This window comes from Prenolepis imparis, unplaced genomic scaffold, assembly GCF_030444845.1.
Source record: "Prenolepis imparis isolate NDT839.2.m4 unplaced genomic scaffold, iyPreImpa1.0 SCAF_13, whole genome shotgun sequence".
Classification (NCBI taxonomy): Eukaryota; Metazoa; Arthropoda; class Insecta; order Hymenoptera; family Formicidae; genus Prenolepis; species Prenolepis imparis.
In genome coordinates, this window is record NW_028141171.1 from 2283148 (window position 1) to 2310030 (window position 26883).

Consider the following 26883-nt stretch of genomic DNA (forward strand, 5'->3'; position numbering starts at 1 on the left):
GTGAGTGAATCACGTTATTAGCAGTATATCCGAATCAGATCAATACGTTATCCGATATTTATTTATAGACATGAATTATGTCAGGAAGATTGGCTTGAAATTTACAACATGTATCGGGACGAAACGGAGAAATTGATAGGAAGGTATTGTGGTGCAACTGCGCCGGGTCCAGTAGAATCGAATCTCGGTGCGAGAGGCTTGAAAGTGATTTTACATTCCGATTCTGAGCTTGTTTACAGCGGCTTTAAAGCGCGTTACACTTTCGAGATTGCTAAACCTATTTTCGGAGGTACGAGCGCATACTTTATCTTTCAGCTTAAGAACAAATTAACTCAAAAGAAAATAATTATTTTAATCTCTTATATGTTAAATTTAAAAAATTTTTATTTAAAAGAGACTTGCTAATAATTTATTTACGTTCGGATAATACATAATTAGAAATATAATTTTAGAAAGCTATGCTTATTCGTCATTTGTAATATTAATTTTAACTAAATTATTATGTCGTAGATTGTGGATCAAATATTAGTAGTTTAAATTATGGTATAATAACCAGTCCGAATTTTCCGAATAAATACGACGGTCCGGCAAAAAACCTAGCTAGCAAAACTTGCAACTGGTTCATAAGGGTTCGACCGAATCAGCAAATACTCTTGAACTTTGAGATTTTCTCTGTTGAAGGTGATCAGATAGGTAATATATAAATTTATTATTATAATTAATTAATGAAATAAATTAATTTGATATACAAGGTGTCCCAGACCTACCGTATAATCTGTTAATGGCAGATTCCTGGGATCATTTGGAGACGATTTTTCCTCAGCGAAAATGTCGAAGCAGATCATCATTTTTTGCATGTTCCCAATTTTTCATTATGTCATCATGTATCTTTTTGTAACTAAGCCTTAAATTAAAATTCTATTAAAGTAAACCTTATCTGAAATTAACTGAAGAATGTGATTTTGTTAATATTTTATTTCCACAAGGCTTAATTTGCGAAAAATCCTTTATTTTCAATCGCTTATAACTCATAAATTATTGATGCTTCGACATTTTCGCTGGAAAAATCGTTTTCAAATGATCTCAGGAATCTGCCGTTAACAGGTTATAAGGTAGGTCTGGGACATCCTGTATATTTGATAACATTTCTTTTGTGTTCTTATTTCAAGGAAAGATATCGAAATCGATATATTATTGTGTTTTTGGACTCTAGCTCTGAAAATTTAAAATAAAAATTTAGACCCATAGATTGTTCCTTATCAGACTGTACTATAATTTTGATAAAATAGTATTCCAATTTTTTAAACATTTTTTTAAAATAGAGAAACTAGAAGACTAAGAGAAATTGATTATTATAACTGATATATTCATCTATAAAATTATGGTAAATATAAAATAAAAACAGTAACACATCATTAAAAATTAGATAAATTTAAATAAAGGATAAAAAGGTAATTAGATAAAAAAGATAATTAGATAAAAGAAAATTACATAAATAAAAAAAGTAAAATTACTTACATTTAAATTAATTACTTATATTTAATATATTCAAATTATTTTTATTTAATATATTACTTTTATATTTTTACATTTAATTATTTTATTATTTTAATTAATAATTTTACTATTTTAATTATTCAGATTTAAATTGATTTATATTTTATCTTATTTATGAAAATTAATTATAAAATTAATTTATTTTTAAAAACATTTTTGTTTTTCAAAATTGAAATTTTTAATGATAACGCGTTGCACGAAAGCATATCATTGTCATATTATATAAAAAATAAGTGTTGCTCAAATCAGCCAATAGTAATTATTCATACTTCTTGAATTAACATTTCAAAGCAAAATATTAGATTATGTCAAAGTAAACTATAGGATGTCGACTTAAGAAACACCCTAATTTTATGTTTCTAATTACACTATGAAGAAAAAGTAGTAGAGGTAATAACAAAAATAAAACAGACTTGGAAATCTACAAGCATATAGAATAAAATAATATTATAAAAAAAATATATTTATAGTTAATTTAAATGATGTAATTCACACGCCAAAAAAAAGTCAGAACAAAAAAATTTTTTTAATTACAAGAACGCGATAGTAGCCGATTTAATTTATAAAAAAACCGTAGAATATAGTTAAACATAGATTATGGGTTTAAGTAGATTTTAACTGAGTTGACTAACAAATAAATACGTATAAGCTCTGCTCTCTGCCAAAATGCAGTGCTTAATTAAGAAATAACGATATATTTGATTTTCTTTCTCTGCTAATTCCTTTATCTTCTCTCTCTCTCTCTCTCTCTCTCTCTCTCTCTCTCTCTCTTTGCCACAATTTTCTTTTATTATAATTTATACATATATTAATTTTTACATATATGTAAATACATTGTATTAATAATTACTTTATTAATTACGTTATTAATTTATTGATATTTTATTAATAATTATTTTCAGCACGAGGTTGTCCCGCAGCCGTATTACGTATGTGGTATTCATTATCATCCACTCCGCATGAGCTTTGTGGCCTTAAAACTTCTGATACCAACTGGAGTTATCTTTCAGAAGATAATAATATGCGGCTTAGGTACGGCTCATTTCAAGCTTTTCTCACTTATAAATGAGTAAGAAAAGCTTTTTGAAAAACTTTTATTATTTCTATATCTTATTATATTACAGTTTTATATCGGCCGATAAAGCAGTAGGACAACAAGGCTTTCGAGCAGTGTGGACGGAAGTAAGCACGAATACAGATTGTCAAGGTCAATTTCTATGCAGCAAAAGTAAATATTGCATCGATGAATTGCTACGATGCAATAACATTGATAATTGTGGGCCGGACGATACTTCGGACGAAGATAATTGTAAGTTTCGCTAACGTTAGAATACTACCTGTGTTAACAGAAGCATTTCGATAAGCGGTGTGATTCAATGTTTTACTTTTTGCTTTCATTACGACTTATACTCTCTTCTCCCTCTTCTTTCTATACGTGAACTATACTCTACTAATATTCAGTGTAATCTCCTCTGGACTATTCAATAGACATGTTCTACAAAGATTTCGAAGTGTATTGTCTTTGTGTATCGTAACACCTTTTCAGATTGATCCTTTATCAGTATTGTTAGTTTGATAATTAATTTAAATCACAAAGTAAATTAAGGGTACTAAGATTCATTGATCAGCATGAACAATTCGGATGATAATTCGGATTATTCAAATAAAATAACGTGCATCTCTAATCAATTGTTCAGATGCTCTCCCTCTCTTCCCTCCCTTTCCTCTCCTTTTCCCTTTTCCTTTGCTTCTTTCCTTATTTTCTCCCTTTTCCCATTTCTATTTTCCTTTCCTTCTCCTTCTCATACTTCTCCTCTTTTTTCTTTTCCCTTTCTTTGTGTACCTTCCCATCTTTTCTCTTCTCTTCCCCTTTTTCTTTCTCTTTTTGTATTCTCTTTCCATCTTTTTCCTTCTTTCGCGTTTTTCCTCCTGTTCTTCAATCTTTTTTCTTCTCTTTTTTTCTAGTTTCTCCCTTTTTCTCTCGTCTTTTATTCCTCCTCTTCTTTTTTTAAATTCTTTTCTCTTTCTTCTTTTCTGTCTCCCTTTCTCTGTCGCTCTTTCTCCCCCCTCCCCGCCCCTCTTCTCTCTTCTTTCGCCCTCCCTCCCTTTCCTCTTCTTTTCCCTTTTCCCTGACCTCTCTCCTTATTCTCTACCTTTTCCCATCTCTATTTTCCTTTCCTTCTCCTTCTCATAGTTCTCCTTTTTTTCTTATCCCTTTCTTTGTTTACCTTCCCATCCTTTCTTTTCTCTTCCCCTTTTTCTTTCTCTTTTTGTATTCTCTTTCCATCTTTTTCCTGTTCCCTTCTTTCTCGTTTTTCTTCTTGTTCTCCAATCTTTTTTCTTCTCTTCTTTTCTTTTTTCTCTCGTCTTTTATTTCTTCTATTCTTTTTTTTCATTCTTTTCTCTTTCTTCTTTTCTGCCTCCCTTCCTCCCCCCTCCTTCTATCTTCCCACTCCTTCTCTCTCTCTCTCTCTCTCTCTCTCTCTCCCCTCTCTCTTTTTCTCTCTCCTTCTCTTCCTCTATCATATTTAAAAATAAAAATATGCAATAACTTAATATAAAACAAACTGCTTAACATTTTTTTTATTAATAATAAAATATATCAGAAGACATAATAGTGCGCAAATATTTTTAAAGACTAAAAATTAAATATTATAAAAATTAATAAAAAAAAATTTTTAATTACAAATAGGGTGTTTTAAAATTTGTGCAATTCTTTTGAGAGTGGGTTTTTTAGATCTAGGATGAAAATTTTAATATACGAAAATGTTGAGCCTTATAATATAGTTTTTAAATTATTAGCGATTAACGTTCACTAATTACAAAGCAATGACAATTTTGCGCGCTTAGACGTGGTAAAATCACAAGTAAATTAAAAGTCGTCTTTAATACTCCGAATTCCTTTAATAATGTCGAGATTACTAAACAAATATGCAATATTTTTATTAAGAAAAATTTTTTTTTTAAAGATATTTCATAAAAAAATTAGGTCTGTTTCTTCAGAGAATCTAATTCTACATTAGAAATATTACGACATATGTCAGCTGTCAAAATAAATTTATTTATTTTTATCTTTATTTACTTTGTATAATAAAAATTGTTATTATAATATTGATAAATAAAGTATTTTTGTCTTGTGACTTGTAAGAGTTTGAATAAATTGATAAAATAGAGTAGAAAAATATAAAATATCAAATATATAAAAGCTTAAAACCCAAAAATAATTTATCGTTTATAAATTCTTATATTTTGTTATAAATAACAATTATGTTTATTCTCTTTATATAAAGAAATACACATTTTTTTATGTTAATCTTAATCAATTTTTATATTTCCATTTTTTTCAAATTTTAGTAAAATAATTATTTAAAAAAGTATGTCGATGATGTGTGATATAAGTGCATTAGAATTAAATCAAGATATTCGACATGTTTCCTTATTTTATCAATATATTTAGTCTTTTTCAAGACAAAAAATAATTTATCTCTTTGTCGATATTACCACACAAATTTTGATTATACGAGGCAATTGAATATGGAAATAATTTCATGGAATATATTAAATGCAGTAATCTATATTTTGTACAGTATACGATTATATCCACATATAAACAAATTCATTAATATATTAACATATGAAGTTACATGCATACTGACAATGAGTTATACATATACGGAAGAGTGATACATATACGGAAGATGCATATTGACTTCGATATGCGCATAAATTCATGTGTTAAGAGGTTTAATAATATCATATGTATATGTATCTGACAATAAAGTTCACGAATTCATAACGGTACAATTGCTATAACATATTTTATTGTTGATTATCAACTATGATTCCCTTGGAAAGCTATACACCAATGTCAGCATCTTTGCATTCTACAAAGCAATTTTAGAGCTGTTGTTATGAAATGACCTTTATGTCACCTGTCGTTGTGTTACTCTTAATGTTATTTATGTCATCAATGTTAAAGAGCGTTTCTTTCAATAGGATATATATAGGTTAGGTTAGGTTATTTATTAGATCCCCTCGAGATTACACGGCACTTTTTCACAAGAAGCGCACCCGAATTTTACAATAATCTCATTATTTCCTTTCTTACAAGATCTTACAAATTATAACTCTACAATTTTCCTTCTCTCCTTTTTCCTTCTTCTCTTTTCTCCTCCTCTCTACCTCTTTTCTTCCTTGCGTCTTTTTCTCCTCCTTGTTCATTCTTGTCTCTTTTCTTCTCCCGCCAAATCTTTTCTCCGCCTTGCCTTTTCTTATTTCTTCTTCTTCCTTATTTATTAATTCTGCTTCCTTTCTTCTTTCTCCAAATTTATTCCTCCTTCCACAATCTTTTTTTCCAAGCAGACATATGGGGGTATTTAGGCTCGAATCGGTTTCGAACTTGGGATCTTTCGCATATTAGTCTGTAACTTTCCATGCGAGGCCACATGTTACCTCGCGTTTCTTTTAATATTTTCTTCATCTTTGGGAACAAAAAAGTCGCACAGATTCACCGGGGCCAGATCCAATGAATATTGTTATTCGGTTTTCTGAAAACTCTCTGACTTGTACGAAAATAACAACGACAGCTTTGAAAATCATTTCACAACAACAATTCCAAAATTATTTTGAAGGATGGAGAAAGTACTGGCATTGGTGTGTAGCTTTCTAAGGAACCTACTTTGAAAGAGACCACAGTGATAACCAGCAATAAAGTATATAATAATTGTACTGTATAATGTGTGAATGTTATTGTCAGACTTAGTATATATAGACATATATATAAAACATTGAAATTATACCGACTGATACTGCACGGAGCATGTATTTTTTTTACACTTGTTTTACCAAAAGATATCACATACTTTATACATATATATATATATATAAAGAAATATGATATGCAATCTACTACTTTAATCCATTTAACGATTTATCTATTGGTGCATCTATAATCAGCAAAAGACCTTTTAATTACATTTGACTTCCGCGTTTTCTAAATATGAGATACATCGGGATGATAAATTTATAAATATTAACATATAGTGTTTCGGAGCTAATAACAGAGCGTTGTAATTTTTCCTAGGTAAGTAGTAGTAAATGTAGACGTATGTACAAGGTGAGAGAATGATGGGATTGCGTGTGTGAATGATTGTATGGTGTCGCAGGTGCAGCATCAGCCCCATTGTCACCAGCACTGGCTGGAGTCTCTTCTGCCATGCTTCTTCTCTCTCTGTGCTTTGTATTCGTGGCCGTCTGAGCCCCCTTCATGAAGCTTCCAGATGATCCGGCATGTTATGATCTCCCTTTATCACGTGAGTTCACTCACAATATTGCACAATCATATCATTATTACAGCTAGTTGGAATGTGTATTATATGTGTGTAATTCTAATATCATTATTACAATTTTCACTTTATTGACTACTAACAGGAAAGGGACGGGCTATCTTATCGACTTTGATAGGCTTTGGATATGTAGAATAGTTAAAAATAAGAGGTATAAACATTTTTTGTCAGATATTTCTATGAAAAGAAATATAACAGTTTAAAGAATTCGACTTATGATTACTTTCAAGCGTTTGGGACTGATGAACATTTTGAACATTTAATAAATTAAGTAAATTAGGGTAGAGTGTTATGATTTTGATTTCGTGCGGTTCTCGAGCGTTTCGAGTAGCTATAAGTCGAAACTTTAAACCGTCATATTTTTTCATGGAAACATCTAACAAAAATTGTTTCGGATAAAATTAAGTTTTTTTTCATAGAAAATATAAATTTGTATAGGGTGCTATTAAATATAAATTATAAATTTGTAGGGAGCTATTAAAAATTTTATAGTTAACCTAATCCCACGCAACGAGATTTAAAGATATCAAGTTGAAGATAACTAACAATTCAACTTGATATCTTACCCCTAACAATTCAAGCTTTTAACCTTTATAAAATCGATGGCACAGTTTAGAAATATCAAGTTGTTAAGAGTTATGTGGGCCATTCTGCATATATTTATTAAAAAATAAGATAACAGAAGCACACACATTAATAAATAATTTAATAGATATTAATAATAATAAGGTAATTGTTATAGATAGATTTCAAATAAAATAAGATTTTCAAATAAATAAAAATAGTAATATAAAACACAGTTTATATTATATAGATTCCAATATTTATGGAACATATTGATCGTATAAAGATGATATTCACGAATAAAATGTAAAATTATATAAAGCAATTTTTGTATCATGAGCAAGTAATTATAACAGTTTTGTCACAAATATCAATGTCAATATCACATGTAAGTTTTAAATAATTTTAAATTGATTTTTGAAACAAAATTATATATTTTCAAATTCTGTCGATCTGCTTACTATACAGGGGTTTCTCATAAGTGGTTTATCCTTTATTATCTTCTAAACTAAAGCAGATAGACTGTAACAAATACACATGAAATTGAATGGTTTTAATTTTAAATTCTATTACGAATATTTAGCGACAAAAGTTATTTGTATTAAAGAACAGAGAGATATGCATATTTTTTTACAGTAATATTTACAGTAGATATTTTGATATAATAAAAATGTTTTAACACTACAATACCAATGCAAAACACACTCGACAAAAGCAGAATCACTAGCACTATTTTACATATATCAAGCTAACATCGAAGAAAATTGTTTAAACGCTCATATAATAAAAATATAGATCTGTTATTTTTAGCTATACAACATATCCAAAGTCCATCAAAATTCAGGCACAATTCGACTCTTTCTTTGTAAGTAAGATAGGATGTGTTACATTTTAGATATTAAAATCAAAACCTATTTCTAAAATTAAAATACACATATGGTTAAGAGAGTATGATTACAGAACTGAAGATTAGTAAGTTTTATATATGTGACATTTTGGATTATCCCAATTATTAAATTGAAGATCAAAATATCATTATTTTAGTCGAGAATACGAATAATTACATCTGAAACCGAAAAGCATGCCAAGATGAAGTGTAATTCAATATACGTCTCTACTAATTATTTAATTGCATGCGATTTTCTATTTCTATTTTTATTCTTAAATTTTATACAGCATATTTCTTATATAAATAACTATCATAATAATTTTTAATAAGAGATTTGCAAGTCAACTTTTATATCTTATAATTTAATAAATAGTTTTTCTACTCATATCAAGTAGTCCATTTGAGCTGATCAGCCAATAATTAAATCAATTTACTAGTTATTAACTATTTAATACGCGTATCAAGTACTCGGTGTAAACTAGATCAATGTCATCTTTTCAGCGAAAATGTCTGATAAAAATGGCGGAATTTACTCAGCATATATGTGTGTATTCTTTTCTACGAAATGAATTTCTACGAATTATTCCCTTATCTTGAAGGCTTAGACCTTGTGCACAATAGAGAAAATATTAAGAATAAGAATAAATATATATTAACATAAAAATATATTAAAAAGATAAATCTCAATGTGAGTTGGCTATGAAAGCCTGGGCGCAGTTAATGAAGCGCATATTTTATTGAAATTAATAAAAATATAAAGTTAGCGTATAGTTAGCATTTATAATTAAATTAATATATATATTAAATATTAAAAAAAAGGAATTATGAACGGAAATTAAATGTAACGCACAATATAAAAGAATAAAATATTATATATAGGTATATATAAAATTATGCCATAAAGCCATATAACATAACATAACATAACATAATATAACCATAACCAAAAATATTTAGCTTAATTATTTTAGCTTTTAAATAATATAGATTTAGACATTGCTAACCAAATATAAGGAAAGTTGTAATCTCAGATCAATATATTTTCATTACCATGTTTAGCTTTTCAATTAATGAGAATTTTACTTATATTAACGAGAGAGGAAAAAAACATAAACTTCAGAGAAATAGACGCTATGGGGTCCTACCAATTTACAAAGAGATAATCTAAATAATTTTTTAACTTTTGTGAAAGAACTTAAAAATAAAATAAATCTTTGACATCTTTGAATTACGATAACTCACAAGAGACATTTGGCAATTCGAAAATTCAAAAAAATCTGAAACTTTGCATAATTATAGAGTAGTAGGTCCTAATAATGAAACAATTTTTTGTTGGTGCTAAAAAACGGTTTTAGGGATAAAAACAATCTCTTAAAGAAAATCGGTTTTTACATTCCGAAGCAAATACCATTGAAACGACAAGAATTATGAAAAAATTGTTTAAACAAAAGTTTTATGGCTTTAAATGTACTTTATAATGGCGTATTTGGATTTTAAAAAGTGGTGAAAATTTTCAAAGTACCCCCATCACTTATTTTTTTAAATATTTTGAAAAAAATTTTCATATTATATTAAAGCTTATGTTGCACCAAATTCAACAATGTATGATAAAGTTATGTTATAAAAACTAATTGTTGATAAATAAAATAAAGATGCGCGCTTTACCTATACTAATTTTATTTGCTCGCTGTTTCATGACGACATTTCTTGTTTTCTTTGAAAGTTTTTGCAATACATTATAACATGATAACATGAGTACAATGATGCTAAATATTAATATTTGTAATTCAGTACGTATCTCTCTAATAATCTTTCTATACTAATACAATCTATACTGTAATCTTTCTATACTACACACACACATACATTACATTATAATAATATAGAAAATGGAATAAAAGTCTACCCAGATAGCACACAATATTTTATGAATATTCTAATATAGTGCGAATGTTCTTAATTTTGGAATATTCGAATAGAATATTATATGAATATACATAAAATGTTATAATCGGAAATCGTATAGTGCGAATGTTCTTAATTTTGTAATATTTGAATAGAATATTATATGAATATACGTAGAATGTTATAATCGGAAATCGTATATTTATAATAGAGAAGAACATTCTTAGAATATTCGTTGAGTTTATTTATTGCACATTTTAAGTGCACATGCGCAGTTTTGTTGTCGTGTGTCTTCGCCGTGCCTTTTCGTACACGCGTCGCGTGTGTGATAACATATTTTAATCAGAGGTAATTATCCTCTTTCTTTTATTAATTCTATTCTATCAAATATATTAAATAAAGTTTATTTTTCTATATATTTTTAGTAATATTTTTCACGTGCTTATATATAACAGTTCATCAGGATAAAACACTTTAAAAATTTTAAGGTTATGCTTGAAGAAAGTCGCACAAGATAACATACATATATTTATATAAACTGGAAAAACTACACCAGTACTGGCAAAGAAAATAGAAAAAGAAGAGGAACGTTTATGTTAACAGATATTTTGATTTTGTAATAATTTTCTATTTTTTCATTCAAATACGAGCGTATTTGCATTAATCTACAGTTTAATTATAATAATCTATGTGTAGCCTACAATTACCTATACAGAATGTCCTATAAATATTTCCTAAATATTCCTAAAACGTGTTTTGCATATTACAAGAATATTTCAAGGAATATTATATATATGTATTCAGCATATTACAAGAATATTTCAAGGAATATTCTATATATGTATTCAGCATATTATAAGTAGTCTCATTTTATTATTCTCTGCACATTTTTATAATGTTCTTTTCATTATAACAGAACATTCTTAGAATATTTTAATATTCCCGGAAAATATTTATAGAATCTTTATAGAATATGTTTGTGCTATCTGGGTAGTAATATTTTACAAATTAAATTTTAATTAAAGATATAGAAGTATAATAATATTCCAAAAATGTTTAAATGTTTTTAAAATTTTTTCCTTTAACAAAATTTAAATTAAATTAAATTAATTTTAAAATTAAATAAAATTAATTATCAAAATATTATTTATTCTATGTAATTCTTACAATAATGATAATGTTCAAAGAAATTGTTTAAAATAAAAATATTCTTTGCACCATGCACCATGTTCTTAAAAATAACATAAATAACAAAAAGGGTATTTCCCATTATAATAGTCAAAATGCCCTCACTCCGCTTTTCGAAAAAAACCTATTGGAACTTATTTGTAAATTTAAAAAAATAACTTCTATCACCCTGCCCGCCTCCCCCTCCTCCCTCTCCTTCCTGGGGTGGCTAAAAACCCCTTTTCTTGTATATTAATTTTTTTCTCGGAAATTTTTCCTGCTAAAAAAATCTGTAAAAATTTGAGTGTATAGGGATCATACATCAAAATATACCCAAATTTTTTTAGATTTTTCTAAGGTCATCTTCAAGGTAAAAAAAATTCCGAAAAAGTTTAAATCGTTATAACATTAAAACAAAAAACCATACATCGAATTTTTTCTTTTTAAAATACGTATTCTAATTTGTTATAAATATACCAACCAATTATTTTAAGTTTTTATAGGTGCGCCGTCTTCAAAAACGCGAAAAACCGTTTGTTTTAGGTTATTTTGCCTTCTATCTCGGGAACGCCGAGGTCAAAATATCTGAAAAAATTTAGGTATATAGGGGCCATACACCAAAATATACCCAAATTTTGTTAGATTTTTCCAAGGTCATCTTCAAGGTAAAAAAAATTCAAAATAATTAAAAACCGTTATATTTTCAAAGCTAAAGGTGCTTTTACATGGTAGCATCAAGCGTCAAGCGTCTGCGTTTGCGCAGATCTCAAATGAGATAGAATTTAGCTTCTTGCGGCTAATAATATTAATAAATATAACAAATATAAATGAATATAATTAATATCATTAATTTTCAGTACTAATGTGTGCATATTAGAATATAACATTTTGATCTTGACCGTATTCGTATGACTCATTATGTTGTTAGCAGCAAAAAGCTAGAATCTATTTCATTTAACATCTGCGCAGATGCTCGACGCTCGATGCTACCATGTAAAAGTACCTTAAAAGGGCGGCAATCCCAGATTTTTTTTAAACATGTATTTTAATTAATTTTAAATTTTCCAATAATTTTTATACAGGTTTGAGTAGTGGGCCGTATTCAAAATGACGAAAAAACTATTTTTTTACCATTTTCTAATTATTCGAATAAGTTGCGTGGCACCTTCAGAGTCACTCAAACACTTTTAGATTTATTCAATAACCTTTTGTGTCAATTAGAGCTGGCAAACATTTATGCAGTTTTTAAAGTATTATATGCTTTCCCTAACAGCACAACATATCCGAAAAACGTTCAAGGGACATTCAGAGGATGTTAGGATGTCCTCTGAATGTCCTCTGAACGTCTTTCGGATATGTTGTGCTCTGTTAGGGAAAGCATATTGTTACGAACGGTATCGGGATTTGAGTAACAATAACGCACGAGAAAATGGAATAAGAGGAGAAGTTTATTTCGGTCTTAACCGACGTATTAAGTACACTTATGTCCCAGGGGATAATTGATCCCCCGCTCGCATTCGTGATCTAAGAGCGACTGCCCGTCTCGTTCTCTCTACTCTCCTTCCACGCTCCTTCGCTCGTCATTTGTTTATAAGGAGCGATATCTCGATATCGGCGCTATCTTATTCTAGACTCTCGGACCTCCCGGACACATATAATACTTTAAAAACTGCATGAATGTTTGCCAGCTCTAATTGACAAAAGGTTATTGAATAAATCTAAAGGTGTTTGAGAGTGACTCTGAAGGTGCCACGCAACTTATACGAATAATTAGAAAATGGTAAAAAATATGGTTTTTCGTCATTTTGAATACGGCCTACCACTCAAATCTGTATAAAAATTATTGGAGAATTTGAAATTAATTAAAATGCATGTTTTTAAAAAATCTGGGATTGCCGCCCTTTTAGCTTTGAAAATATAACGGTTTTAAATTATTTTGAATTTTTTTACCTTGAAGATGACCTTGGAAAAATCTAACAAAATTTGGGTATATTTTGGTGTATGGCCCCTATATACCTAAATTTTTTCAGATATTTCGACCTAGGCGTTCCCGAGATAGAAGGCAAAATAACTTAAAACAAACGATTTTTCGCGTTTTTGAAGGCAGCGCACCTTAGGAAACTTAAAAAAATTGGTTGGTATATTTATAACAAATTAGAATACGTATTTTAAAAAGAAAAAATTCGATGTATGGTTTTTTGTTTTAATGTTATAACGATTTAAACTTTTTCGGAATTTTTTTTACCTTGAAGATGACCTTGGAAAAATCTAAAAAAATTTGGGTATATTTTGGTGTATGACCCCTATATACTCAAATTTTTACAGATTTTTTTAGCAGGAAAAATTTCCGAGAAAAAAATTAATATACAAGAAAAGGGGTTTTTAGCCACCCCAGGAAGGAGAGGGAGGAGGGGGAGGCGGGCAGGGTGATAGAAGTTATTCTTTTTAATTTACAAATAAGTTCCAATAGGTTTTTTTCGAAAAGCGGAGTGAGGGCATTTCGACTATTATAATAGGAAATACCCTTTATTGGATTATCAAACTTTTCAGGTTGGAATATGTACTTGATATAAATATTCACCAACTACTTGGATCATCTATATTTAAATACATTTTGAAATCTTGGAGAAAAAAGTTAATTATGTGTTAAACTTTATAGTTTTATTATATTATTATGTGCATGTAAATTTATATCATAATTATTTAAAATAATATTATCAAAACATTGAATAAAATTTTTCCAAATTCTATAATAATTCTAATATTTATCAAAATTTTAATTATTTTAATTATTCTAATATTTATCTTTATTTTGATTTAAGAGCTGTGTTTCCGCAATTATCATATATGTTATTTTTAAGAAGAAAAACATATACCAAAATGCACAATATTTGTGGTAAAATAGCTTTTATACGTTATGCATGGTGCAAAGAATATTTTTGTTTTGAACATTTCTTTGAACATTATCATTATTATAAAAATTACATGGAATAAATAATATTTTAATAATTAATTTTATTTAATTTTAAAATAAATTTAATTTAATTTAATTTTTGATGAAGGAAAAAATTTTAAAAACATTTAAACATTTAAACATTATTCGAATATTATTATACTTCTATATCTTGAATAAAAATTTAATATGCAAAATATTATTTTTAAATTATAATTTTTAATATTATTCAAATATTACTAGACTCTCATTCTATTTTTTATATTATTATAATATAATGTATGTAGTATAAAAACATTACAGTATAGATCATATTAATATAGAAAGATTATAAGATACGTACTGAGTTACAAATATTATTAATATTTAGCATCATGTACTCATATTATCATGTTATAATGATAATGTATTACAAAAACTTTCAAAGAAAACAAAAAATGTCGTCATGAAACAGCGAGCAAATAAAATTAGTATAAGTAGAGCGCGCATCTTTATTTTATTTATCAAGAATTAGTTTTCATAACATAACTTTATCATACACGGTTGAATTTGGCACAACATAAGCTTTAATATAATATAAAAATTTTTCAAAATATAAAAAAAAAATAAGAGCTGGAGGTATTTTGAAAAATGTTACTATTTTTTAAATATCCAAATACGCTATTGTAAAGTACATTTAAAGCTATAAAACTTTTGTTTAAACAATTTTTTTATAATTCTTTTCGTTTCGATGATATTCACTTCAGAATGTAAAAACCGATTTTCTTTAAGGGGTTGTTTTCATCTTTAAAATCGTTTTTAGCACCAACAAAAAATCGTTTCGTTATTAGGACCTACTACTCTATAATTATGCAAAGTTTCAGATTTTCATGAATTTTCGAGTTGCCGAGTTGTCCCTTGTCAGAAAAAAAATCATCGTACATCGTATTGACATGAACCAAAGTTTAAATTAAAGCTTGAACATTTCTCTTAATAACACAAAAGGTCAAAATTGAATTATAAAAAATGTTATACAAAATGGCGGATGTTAAAGAGAGACGTTGATAAAATATGAAAAAATGTCTTTTTTTAAATTTTTGTATAGTTTAGAGTTTAGAGGAATCGGCTCGCCTGGTACAAAGAAATATGAGTTTTTAAGCTCATTAATTTCCTAACAAATCTATATTTTAAACATTTTTCTACGATTTTTTTTTTATAAAGTTATAACTATAAAATAAAGTTATAGATTATTTGATAAAATTTTGAAGTGTTGCAAAGTAGATTTTTTCTTGTAAAATGCAATTTAGAAACAAATTATCGTGAAAAACTTTTTCAAAAAGAAAATTAAAACATAAACTTTAAATTGTTACGTCCGGACTCGTGGAAGGGAGAGTCAGCAGGAGGGCGTAACTAAACTTACGGCAGACTATGCGTCTGTTCGACTCGAACGAACGTCCTTAGGCCCAAATAGGTCAACGACCATGAAGGTCGCTTTTACTCTATTTAAAGGGCCATTCGGTCGGTGGCTTCTTTTCTGTAAAAGAATTTAATCTTTATTACGCAGGACGAGGCCTAGAGCGATTTCGGGAAGGGAGGTAATGAGATCGGGATTGTTAAAGAATTAATAGAATTTCAAATAAAAATGATTAATTTATTCGAAGCTGAATTAAACAAGAAGATCTAATACAATAGGTTACTATACGTGTATACATTTGTTGGCTGTCTAATTAAGTATTTGTACGCGGTTAAATATCAATCAATGTGTATGAGTGTGGGGGAGGAGTAAATGTTCGTGTGGTTCGCGGGTGTTACATTGATACGGAGGTCTTCAATCGAGACGGAGAGGGGAGAGTTTATTGTTAAGTGATATTAAGATCTCGATTGGCTATTACAATAAAGCTTTAATAAATAAAAAAATAACTAATTAAGTGTGTGTGTGTGTGTGTGTGCGTCGGGATCATGGGAGTTTGGTAATTTCGATAGTGGAGGTGGCGGGAAGGTTTCGAAGGATATCTGCAGGGAATCCTATAGGGGAAGGTGGGGAGAAACATCGGGATGAGGGTGCCAGGGAGACTTCCTGCTATAATTCGGTTGAGATGTACTTCGTCGGGAGGATCTGGCCCGATGGTCCAGATGTGGTCCGGGAGAGGGAGGTCCAGGATCGGAAAATTAGAGAGAAGCCATTTTGTAAATTGGAGGTGGTTTTCGTCATTAGGAAAAGGACTTTATGCTATATATCTTTTGATGAAAGCATATAAGCGTTGGCGTGATAGGAGGAGATTTCGCTCGGCTCGAAAAGGTTGTAGCACTCGCAAGGTGCTTCCCTGGGGGGTAGGGAGAGGGAAGGAGAACGATTTGGAGAGCAGGGAGACGGAATGCGTGGTGGCTCGGGTGAGGAAATCGGAGAGTAATGAGGTATGTCGGAAATGCGTGTGTTAAGGTTATCGGTGTCGGTGTACTTATTGATAGTATTAATGTGGTCGGTGGTCCAAGTCTCTAATTTCTCGCGAAACAAGTCATGGACGGCGATTGTTCTGGAATAAATCGACCGTAGCCCGAGCGATTTCTCGCCTCAGGCGTCGATTCCGACAATTTCGCGACCTTTTGGGAATGAGGATCTTTTGGGAATGACGCGAAGTCTCCACTAAACAACGATAATAATAAAAGAAACAGGTTTTTGAGAGAGTTCTTGGATATAATATTTATTTATTATTTATTTAATATTTATTTTATTTTTTTATTTATGATCAAGAAGTTCGCACCTCTATAATTGTATTTGTGAATATGGTGAGGGAAGTTGGGGAGGGCTTACTCTGCAATTACACAGGAAACCCGATAGTCAGAAGGAGAGACCGCGAGGCTTGCGCTGCAGTTATGCAGGAAATCCGACGGAGAGAAGAAGAGAGACTGCGAGGCTCGCGCTGTAGTTATGCAGGAAACCCGACGGAGAGAAGGAGAGATCGCGGGGCTTACGCTGCAATTATGCAGGAAACTTTCCGCAGGACTAGAGAAGGAGAGGGTTCATAATTATTAGCGGAGAGATTTTAAGGGAGGTAGATGCGACCTTGTTAAATAATAAATTCGATAATATAGTTTATCCAAAAATCCTTTTTAGTGGAGTGAGAGAGAATGAATACAGAAGGGACTTACTTCTTATAGAGTGCGCAGATGGGATGTTCTGAAGAGTTGCGGCGGATCAGAGCGCTCCAGGTGGATCTCTGGCCACACGGCAAGGCACTATTGGGCACAATCTCTCGGGGTCGCACTTTAGTATTTACGCACACACAATATGTAAAGTCTAAGTCGCGAGCCCGAATTGCAGAGAAGTTTATTATGTGAGAGTCTGAGGTAAAGAAATCCGGAGTAAGAGTCTGCGGTCGAAAATCTGACGTCGGAATCTGAAGTGAAAAATCTGCTCGCTTGAGCGGTGTTGCGCGTATATCAATCTCCTTGCTCCTCTTCTCCATTGGTTTGTTAACGTTTTTCAACGAATAGGAAAATGTTTAATGATGCCCTTTTAGTCCCGGAGGCGTCTCCCTTGACTTAAAAATTACTAGTATTGGTCAGGGCTTTTGTTTAAGCCCTTACGTTTCGACCAATAGGGGATTTGTTGCTATCAAGTGAGATTGATATTTTTATTACCCTCTTGAGTTTGTCTCGGGCCGATATCGCGTAACGATGATCTGTCAGGCGAGAATTGTTTGGGATCGGTTATCGTTGTTAGTCTCTCTTTTAAAATTTTATTAGTTTTCAAGTGTTGGTTTTGTTTAGAGAGCTGTCGACTATAGTTTAACTTGTTAGAGTGTAACGAGTTACAGTTTTGAATTTTATGGGTTGGTCTATTTGCTTCTCAAGTTCTGTGTACATTCTTTACTTTTACGATGGAACTGTCTCTAGAATATGTTTGCCTCGCCTGTCAGATTGTAGATTTATCTGTGCATCTGCGATGTTTAAAATATTGCCTTGCGTTCTCCGAAAGAAAAGAATCGTGGAGTCCACAGGACGTAACAAAATTTTAAAACCTTTTTACCGATAATAAACATTTGTTTAGACAAATGCAAAGTTTAAACAAATAATTCTAAAGAAACATATACATATTCTTGAAGAACATTTTTTTCTTCAATTTTTTTTTCATAACATTGTTCTACAATGATTTTTTAAATAGTTATTTAATTTTTTCTAAGTATAAACGAACGCACGGAGGTTTCAATCCCTTTTTTTAGGCCTTCTTCAGCGTGAAAGTAATTTAAATAATTACAGTTAATCGGAAAAACAAAAAAACAATATGTTAAGAGCAGTACAAGATCAATATATAAAGGACCCCGCACGGTTCTTATACACTCACTCCAAAAAAAGCGGTACACTTAAAATTTGGGAAAAAATTATTAAATTTCAAATAACAATAACTTCGTAAATAATAAAGATAGAACGGTTTATAAAAAAACGAAAATGAAGCTTGGAATCTCTACTTTAAGAATCTATTCATTTTAATGTTGCGAGATAAATTTATTGAAAATGGCGGATGACAGAACAAGAGCATGCAAAAATGAAAAATAATGGTTCCAATTTTGCATGCTCTCGTTTTGTCATCTGCCATTTTGAAAAAAATTGTTGCACATAATTGCGATATAAAATTTCGAAAAGTGGAAATCCGAACCTTTAAAATGCTTTCCGTAAAATCCTGCTAGTTGTATTAGGTGCTGGGATATTCAATTTTGAATTTTAACAACGCCGAATTGCAAGAATAAGAATTCCGTGATTTGCCAGCACCGCGATATTTTAAGATTCCAAATCGTCCTCGTGGTTATGTGCGTATGTGTGTTAGTGAGTGTGTGTGTGTGCGCGCGAGTGCGTGCGTGCTCCTCTTTAAAATGCTTTTTTAATCATCTCGATACGATGATTTTTCGCAGAGTTATTCGCATTTAAAGTAAAAAGTTGCCTTTTTATTCAATGAGACCAATCAATTGGTGTAAAGAAAACACATAGTTGCTTTTAAGAAAAAGTACGCAGCTGCATGTTGCAAATTACATAAATTTTTTTAAAACATTATGTGTTTTCTTTACACCAATTGATTGGTCTTATTATTCCGTGCATAAAAGTATTAAGGTACGATTACCGAAAATTGAATATTTTACAAGATATTTTACATTTTATGTAAAAAAGTTGTTAACTTCAAGCCTCATAACTCGAAAAATACTTAACGGAAAAACATTTTATTATAGTGTTTTGGAAAGCTCTCGAGATAAGCTACAAGAAGATAAGCTATGTCGTCCAGTCCTGGTTTGTTAATAATCCATTCGATTTCTCGAAGATGGACTACCTTTGCCAGTACGGGGATTCTGTAACTCATAACGACGATGTCGCTATCGTTAACGTGTCGTTGCGCATATATTTTGACATGTTAAAATATATGCGCAACGACACGTTAACGATAGCGATATCGTCGTTAAGAGTTACAGAATCCCCGTACAGGAGTGACCATTTCCTGAGTTTGTAATCCGCTCTAAACTGATAAGTCCACTGATGAGTGATTTATAGGTGTGATTAGAGTCAATTTCTTGAAAATTAGGAAAATAAAGATTAGTTTTGTTTCTCTGTTCAAAATTTCAAAATAGAGATTAGTGCTCATGATAAACTCGTGAAAACTTTCTTCTTTTGAATTAATGTTTGAGCTCCCCCCATCCCATATGATGGGAGTTGGTGTTATAACAAAAGAGTTCTAGATTCTTTTATTCTATAAACAGTTAATTTCCTAATTTTTTCTTGAGAGGCTTTTTGTCCATGAAATTAGACATGCTAATCTTAACAATACATCTAGCGTTTTTGCCTTCGCACCGCAAATACATAGGATTTTGGCTTTCGGTGGAATTGGCTGTTTTTTTCATATGTTGTAGCTTATGACTTGCTAAACAAAAGATGTAATAGCCTTAAAGCTAAATATTGGATAGTTACTAAGTTACAACTAGTCAAACAACTCGCAAAGTTCTAATTTTGACTGGCTGTAAATCAGTAACCATCTATTATTTAGCTTTGAATGTATTACATTTTTTGTTCAGCAAGTCACAAGTTACAACATGTGAGAAAATCAGCTAATTCCACCGAAGGCCAAAATCCTATGTATGTGGTGCGGGATCCTTTTATTTTAGCTAGATGACTGAAAAGTCCCGTAAAAAAGTGGTGTAAAGATCATATTCAATTTAATCGCAATGAAAACTCTTATTTTGCTTTAAGTATTTGCTTTATAGATGATACCGTATTCATTGAAACCTTTAATAGCATTGTTTAGAAACCATTACTCCCGAATTAATTAACGCTATACTTATTTGCACAGGCAGGCCAAAATCGCCCAGGTACTTTTGCTTACTTAATGCACATAATTCTGCGTAATTGGTATGCAGGTGTTTGCCATAGGCAGATTCCTGTTCACTTATCACACTGATCTTCTTTGACTTTTTCGTGTTCTTCGTTGATTAACTTAATAGTTGCTCGATTTATCTCTTAAAAGGTTTGAAATTACAGGCTTTGAGAACCTCTAGGATATTATCACTAAGGCAAAGTGGTTGCACGTAGCTCTCTATGCATTCGACTAACAATAAGATTAATTCTCTGACTTCTAAGCTCGTATTTTGTTTATCAAGGAGTTGGCCTCATAACTGTTTTCATGTTGACATGTTTAGTTTTTCTACTTGGTGACGCTTAGACAGCTTATCGGTACATAGTGCATAGAGAAGGATGTTATTGATTTGGAATTTACAAAAAAGGTTCTTCAGCCAATCTCCCGATTGTTCATTGCTGCAGCTTCTGGAAGGATGTGTTAGTGTCCTAATCGTAGCCATCTCGTCAAGACCTAGTTTTTTGTCAGAAGTCTTCTAATGCAAATGTTAGTCTGATAAAACTTTTATTATCTAAGCATACGATTCTTGGTCAATAACTATGGATCTCTTTTCCTGGCGACTGTCTGAAAGACTGGGTGTATTTTGCTTCGACCTGGGACATGTTAGCATGCCTGGCCGTTGCCATTCGCTTTTATGGTTTTTATAATAGTATCTAGGAATGGAGTTTGAGCTTGGATCTGAGCATTCGTCTTCCTCAGAAGTTGCTTGTTGTAAGAGCGTCTAGCAGCTCTCGAGTTTTGTAGTTGGTTTAGAGAGAGTAACAGGAGAAATCTGTTTCTTTTTTAGTCTCTGGTCGTTCGCTTTTTAAAGAAGCTACATTCTAGATGACTTCTTTGAGTTTAGTGATTTGTTTGTCCTGTCCATTTTAATCTCACGAGTAGTGTGGTTGCACGACCTTATCCGGGCAAGCCATGAATGTCCAGAGCTTGGCTAGTACTCCTAGAGAGCGTCCAATATTCAGGTAATATGGTTTATGACGCAGGGCCTTCTGTACTTGTTGTTTTAGCATAGTAGCTAACACTTTTACTTGAAAAACTCTCTCATTGGTCGCACCATGTATTATTCCTGAGTGAGTGCGTGGGGACACCACTGAGCTATAGTCCAACAATAAATAGATCGGGTAGATAGTCCAACAATGAACCATTGGTACACTATGAACCATTGCGATATTTCGTAAATGTGACTTTGCCAAATTGTGCTGTTGTCATGCAACGATTCGCAACTTTGAACCCCTTCTCGACTGCCTAAACGGTTCGCAAATTGCGTGAAGAACGGCCATGTAAGGCCATATTTTGTGAATTTTGGATAACAAACTAAATTTTTTGTTAAGTTTTACGCATTTTTTATATTTTTGTTGTAATATCTATCATTTTTTTCATTATTCTGCAGTTTTGTACGTATATTTGGCATTATAATTTTGTAAGCAATTTTTTTCTATTCCATTATTTTATCGTATTATTTTAGAGATTATCGTAAAAAAGATTATATAGTCTACAATAAACCATTTTGATCTGGTAAACAATGAACCATGGTTTTTATTGTTAACAACAGTTTATTTATGTATTTTTTTGTAATTGACTAGTTGTTACAATAAATAACAGTAAAAAAAATCTGAGAGAAAGTCTGATTAAAAATATTAAAAATCTTAAAAATTTGATTGTAAGCTTCAAATAATAAGAACAACATAATTAAGTTAGTTTTAAAATCATACTATTATAATCTTATTTATCATGTCTTATAATTACCTATTCCCTAAATAAACATTTTAAAACATAATAAAACTAAAATAACTCTAAGAATTTACAGTATAACATATGTGGTTCATTGTTTACACACCCCTGTACACAATGAACCATTTCACATTTTTAAAAATAAATTGAAATTGCGGTTAAACTTAAAAAATAACTTATGAGTTATCTTCTACATTATGTAGCCAACTAAATTCATAAACTGTATGCAAAAACACAGATCTCCAACTTAATAATTGAGAAAGCCTCTGAAATTTACATGGTTCATTGTTGGATTATTACCTACCCTATACTATACTGGAGCTTACTTCAATGAGAAGAAACGGGAAAAGAGAGATAGAAAATTGCCACCAGCCCAACCTTTTCTAACGTAGTACTATTTGAGCTAAAGCACCAATCAGAAGACGTTTTAGACAAGGATAGATATGTTTGCCACCAACTTCTCTCTGTCTTTTGGTGATCGGTTGCTTAATATGGAGTGAGCACTCCAGTAGTATATAGCTCAGTGGGGGACACGCGACCGAAAGTCCCTGCATCACGCCAAAATGGCGCCCGTTCCGGGAAGGGAGGGGAAATAACATAGAATATCTTCGGATTAATTTTTTTTTATCTGAATATTATGTGCTCTCTAATTTGTTGGCAAAGACTATGATATTTTAAGTCATTTCCAATAAACAAATTGTAGTCTTCCATCTCCGATAGCAAAATAATAAATAATAAATAATAGATTATATTTTAGATTTTTAAAATTTGTCTTAATATAATAGTAGATAGATACATATATATTTATTTCTTGCCTTTCGGCTTAAAAGGGATTTTACAAAGCATAGTAATAGTAACGTGAATGTAAAGTATATAAGTTTTTATTTTTATAAGTTTTATATTTAACACAACAATTCCTCTTAACCAAATTTATATTGTACATATCTTTAACTTATGTACTACCTCGATTCTTTTTTTTTCTTAATTTTTTACTTCTATCTCTACCATGTATGAAAATACATTTTTTGCTTTAGCCTTCCCTCCCCTCATCTATTTTTATTTGTCTTATTTTTCTATTTCTCTCTAAAATATTTTTTCCAGCATATTATTATATTACTCGATTTCTTTCTTCTTTCAATGTTTTTTTTTAAATTTACTCTTCAATTTCGATTACTCTTTTATCTGATTCTTTTCGTAAAAGCTTTTTTTTGTTTCTTTCTTGATAATGTATTCTATTTTAATCTTAGCGATCATTTTAAATATACCATCTAAATAAATTTATTCTAACATCTTTTCATTATCTCTTTTTTCCATCCTCAAATCTCTACTTTATACATTAGAATATTTTTTACCAAGTAATCAAACATTCATATCCTTCTTCTAAAGTCTCCGATAAATTTTTTTTATCCTATGCCTCATACCTGTTTCATAGCATCTTTCTAACTGTCTCCTTAATATGTATACCAATCTGTACTATTGTTTGTAACATAAAACCTAAATCTCTTAAATGATCGACTTCCTCTATTTCTTTATCTGTTCCGTTCCAGTATAATTGTTTTCTTTTCCTTCTTTTTCCATCTTTTTTAAAGGTTTTTGATTTTTTTGCTAATTGTAAGAATTAATTGTTTTTTCAAAAGTTTTGAGAAACTCCTCAATATTTGTCTCATTTTATTTGTTTTCTTTGTTACTAACATATCATATCATGTGCATACGCCAAACATCACATCTTCTCTCTCCCTAGTCTCTTTCTCTCTCTCTCTCCCCTCTTTTTCTCTCTCCCTCTCTCCTCTTTCTTTTTCTCTCTACTATACCTCTCGCCTGATTCTTTTCGCAACATATGTTCTATATCAACTATACATACATATATGTATGTATATTGCAAGAAGTGTTGGGCTAAGAGGGCATTTTTGTCTTACTTCTGCATTTGTTCTAATTTTTTTGTGAATATTCCATCTATTAAAATTGTGTTGATTGTTTCTTTATTATACTTCTTCTATCTTACTTATGTATTAAGTGCTTATGTATTCCTCTTCTTCACATTATTGTCCATAATATTCTCTCTGTTTATTATGTCGAATGCTACTTCAAATCAACAGTAAATATATAAACTTTTTCTTCTCTTTTGCTTATTCCTTGCTCTAGGGTGTAGTTTAATATACATATATAAATATATATAATATATATATAAATATATATATATAAATATATATAATACATAGGTATACAGGGTGTATCAGACCACCCGTCCACCCCTTTTATTTTGGAAATGGCTCAAAATTATGAAAAATCGCGAAATACGTGTTTGATTATTTCGAGGGACTACTCTTTTAAGGGGGTTTCGATAGTTATTCCCCTAAGAAGGTACCCCAGGGGAACCCCAACTCAAAAATTTTAAATGGAATCACCCATATTGTAGTATATTGTTTGAAAGGGCATAAATAAAGAAAATTTTTAGCGCAAACCGGAGGTTGATACGTTGACCTGTTCAGAAGTTATTTAGGATCAAAGTTTAACAAAGACCAATTTCAAAAAATCATTACTACCATTTGAAAAATTCTAAAAAAAAAGTTTGAGGTGTAAAAGTGTTTGTTTTTTTAAGTCTTTTCCATAAAAAAATCAGATTTGATCTTGAAGTTTTTTTTTCAATTTGAGAAAGAAATTCAAGCAAGACGTGAATTTAATAAGTTGCTTGAATTTCTTTTTTGAACTGAAAATAACATCAAGGTCAAATCTGAATTTTTTATGGAAAGAATTTAAAAAGATAAACACTTTCACAACTTAAACGTTTTTTTTTAGAATTTTCCAAATGGTAGTTATGATTTTTTGAAATTGGCCTTTTTCAAATTTTGATTCTAAATAACTTCTGAACGGGTCAACGTATCAACTTCCCGTTTGCGCCAAAAATTTTCTTTTTTTATGCCCTTTTAAACGATATACTACAATATGGGTGGTTTCATTTAAAATATTTGAGTTGGAATTTTCCTGAGGCACTCTCTTGGGGGAACAACCATTGAAACCCCCTTAAAAGACTAGTCTCTCGAAATAATCAAACATGTATTTCGTCGTTTTTCATAATTTTGAGCCGTTTCCAAAATAAAACGGGTGGACGGGTGGTCTGATACACCCTGCATATGTTATCTATTGTATTTTTGTTTTTCTCTTGCTTATTTATTTATTAACTAAAATGTGATTCTTAAAATCGGCCACAGAGCCAAGCCCGAAAATTAATTCTAATTTTTCGGCACGGTATCTCGAATTGAGATTACAACGTTCCATCAAATTAATAATCGTCGACTTATTACAACGGGAACATAGGCGAGAAAAATATTGGTCCGAAAAGTCGCTAAAGCGGGAATTGAACCCGCTCTTTCGCTTGCCGGGCGACTGCTCTTACCACTAAGCTATTCAGACCCTTTCGATCCTATATTTTTCATTTGCCTTCTAATGGATGTTAGTAAATAGCGCCATGAGTTAGGCCGAGACGCATTATAAATTAAGAAAAATCTTTTTACGTTGTAATCTCAATTCGAGATACCGTGCCGAAAAATTAGAATTAATTTTCAGGCTTGGCTCTGTGGCCGATTTTAAGAATCACATTTTAGTTATTAAATACTGAGAGCCGATAAAAAGATTTTTCTTATTTATTTATTATTATTTGTCTGATAATATCTTAAGAAATCTTGGCTTTCTCTATTACTCTATTCTCTTTGTGTCTTAATCTGTTTTCTATTATATTATAATGTAGATTTTATATGTTGTGTTGAAAAGTATTATACGATATAGTTTGAAATTTTGTTTTTTTTTGTTTGTCTTCTTTTTTGCATATTTTTCTTCTTTTCTCTATATTTCTTGTTATCCAATATATTTCTTTTTCTGCTTCCGTTCTGATTTTCTTGATTTTTTCTCCTTTCTCTTCTCTAAATTCTTCTTGTCTGTTTGTATAGATTCTGATCTCCCGCTTTTTATTTCTTATTCTTCTAGTAAATTTTTATCTTCTTTTATTTTTTTAGAGAAATGTTTTAAATTTCTTTTTCCTTTTCTTACATTCTTTATTTCATCATTTTTTCTCTCTCTCCTAGTGCTTTTTCCTTTTCGGGGACACCGTGTATATACAGAGTGTGCCATTTTGAATGTCTCAGGCAAATATCTCGAAAAATATGGAAAATCCGAAAAAACCGTTTCATACAAAAGTTGTAGGATTTCGAGAAGGAAATTTTTGAGGAGGATCGTAAGCATAGTCTTATTCCACGAGGAAACATTTTTGAGATTTCGAGATCATTATTTTTTTGAATGGAATTATCATAATTTTTTTATATAAATCGATTCCTCGTAATATTTGGCATAAAAAATTGTTAGAGTAGAATAATCGAAAAATGAATGGTTTATGAGATATTTTATG

At 30.5% G+C, this 26883-nt stretch overlaps 1 protein-coding gene across 4 annotated transcripts in view; it reads left to right on the forward strand.

Annotated features, from left to right (window-relative positions):
• LOC145944381 (tolloid-like protein 1) overlaps positions 1–26883 on the forward strand; it is a 66931-nt gene that overhangs the window by 25101 nt on the left and 14947 nt on the right. For 3 of the 4 annotated variants that reach the window (XM_083052666.1, XM_083052667.1, XM_083052668.1), the window contains 4 exons: positions 69–289; positions 511–693; positions 2460–2589; positions 2682–2866. In XM_083052666.1, coding sequence (XP_082908792.1) covers positions 69–289; positions 511–693; positions 2460–2589; positions 2682–2866 — 719 coding nt within the window. Of the gene's footprint in view, positions 1–68; positions 290–510; positions 694–2459; positions 2590–2681; positions 2867–6722; positions 6870–26883 lie in introns of all 4 variants that reach the window. The other variant, XR_014426666.1, reaches the window with a different exon arrangement.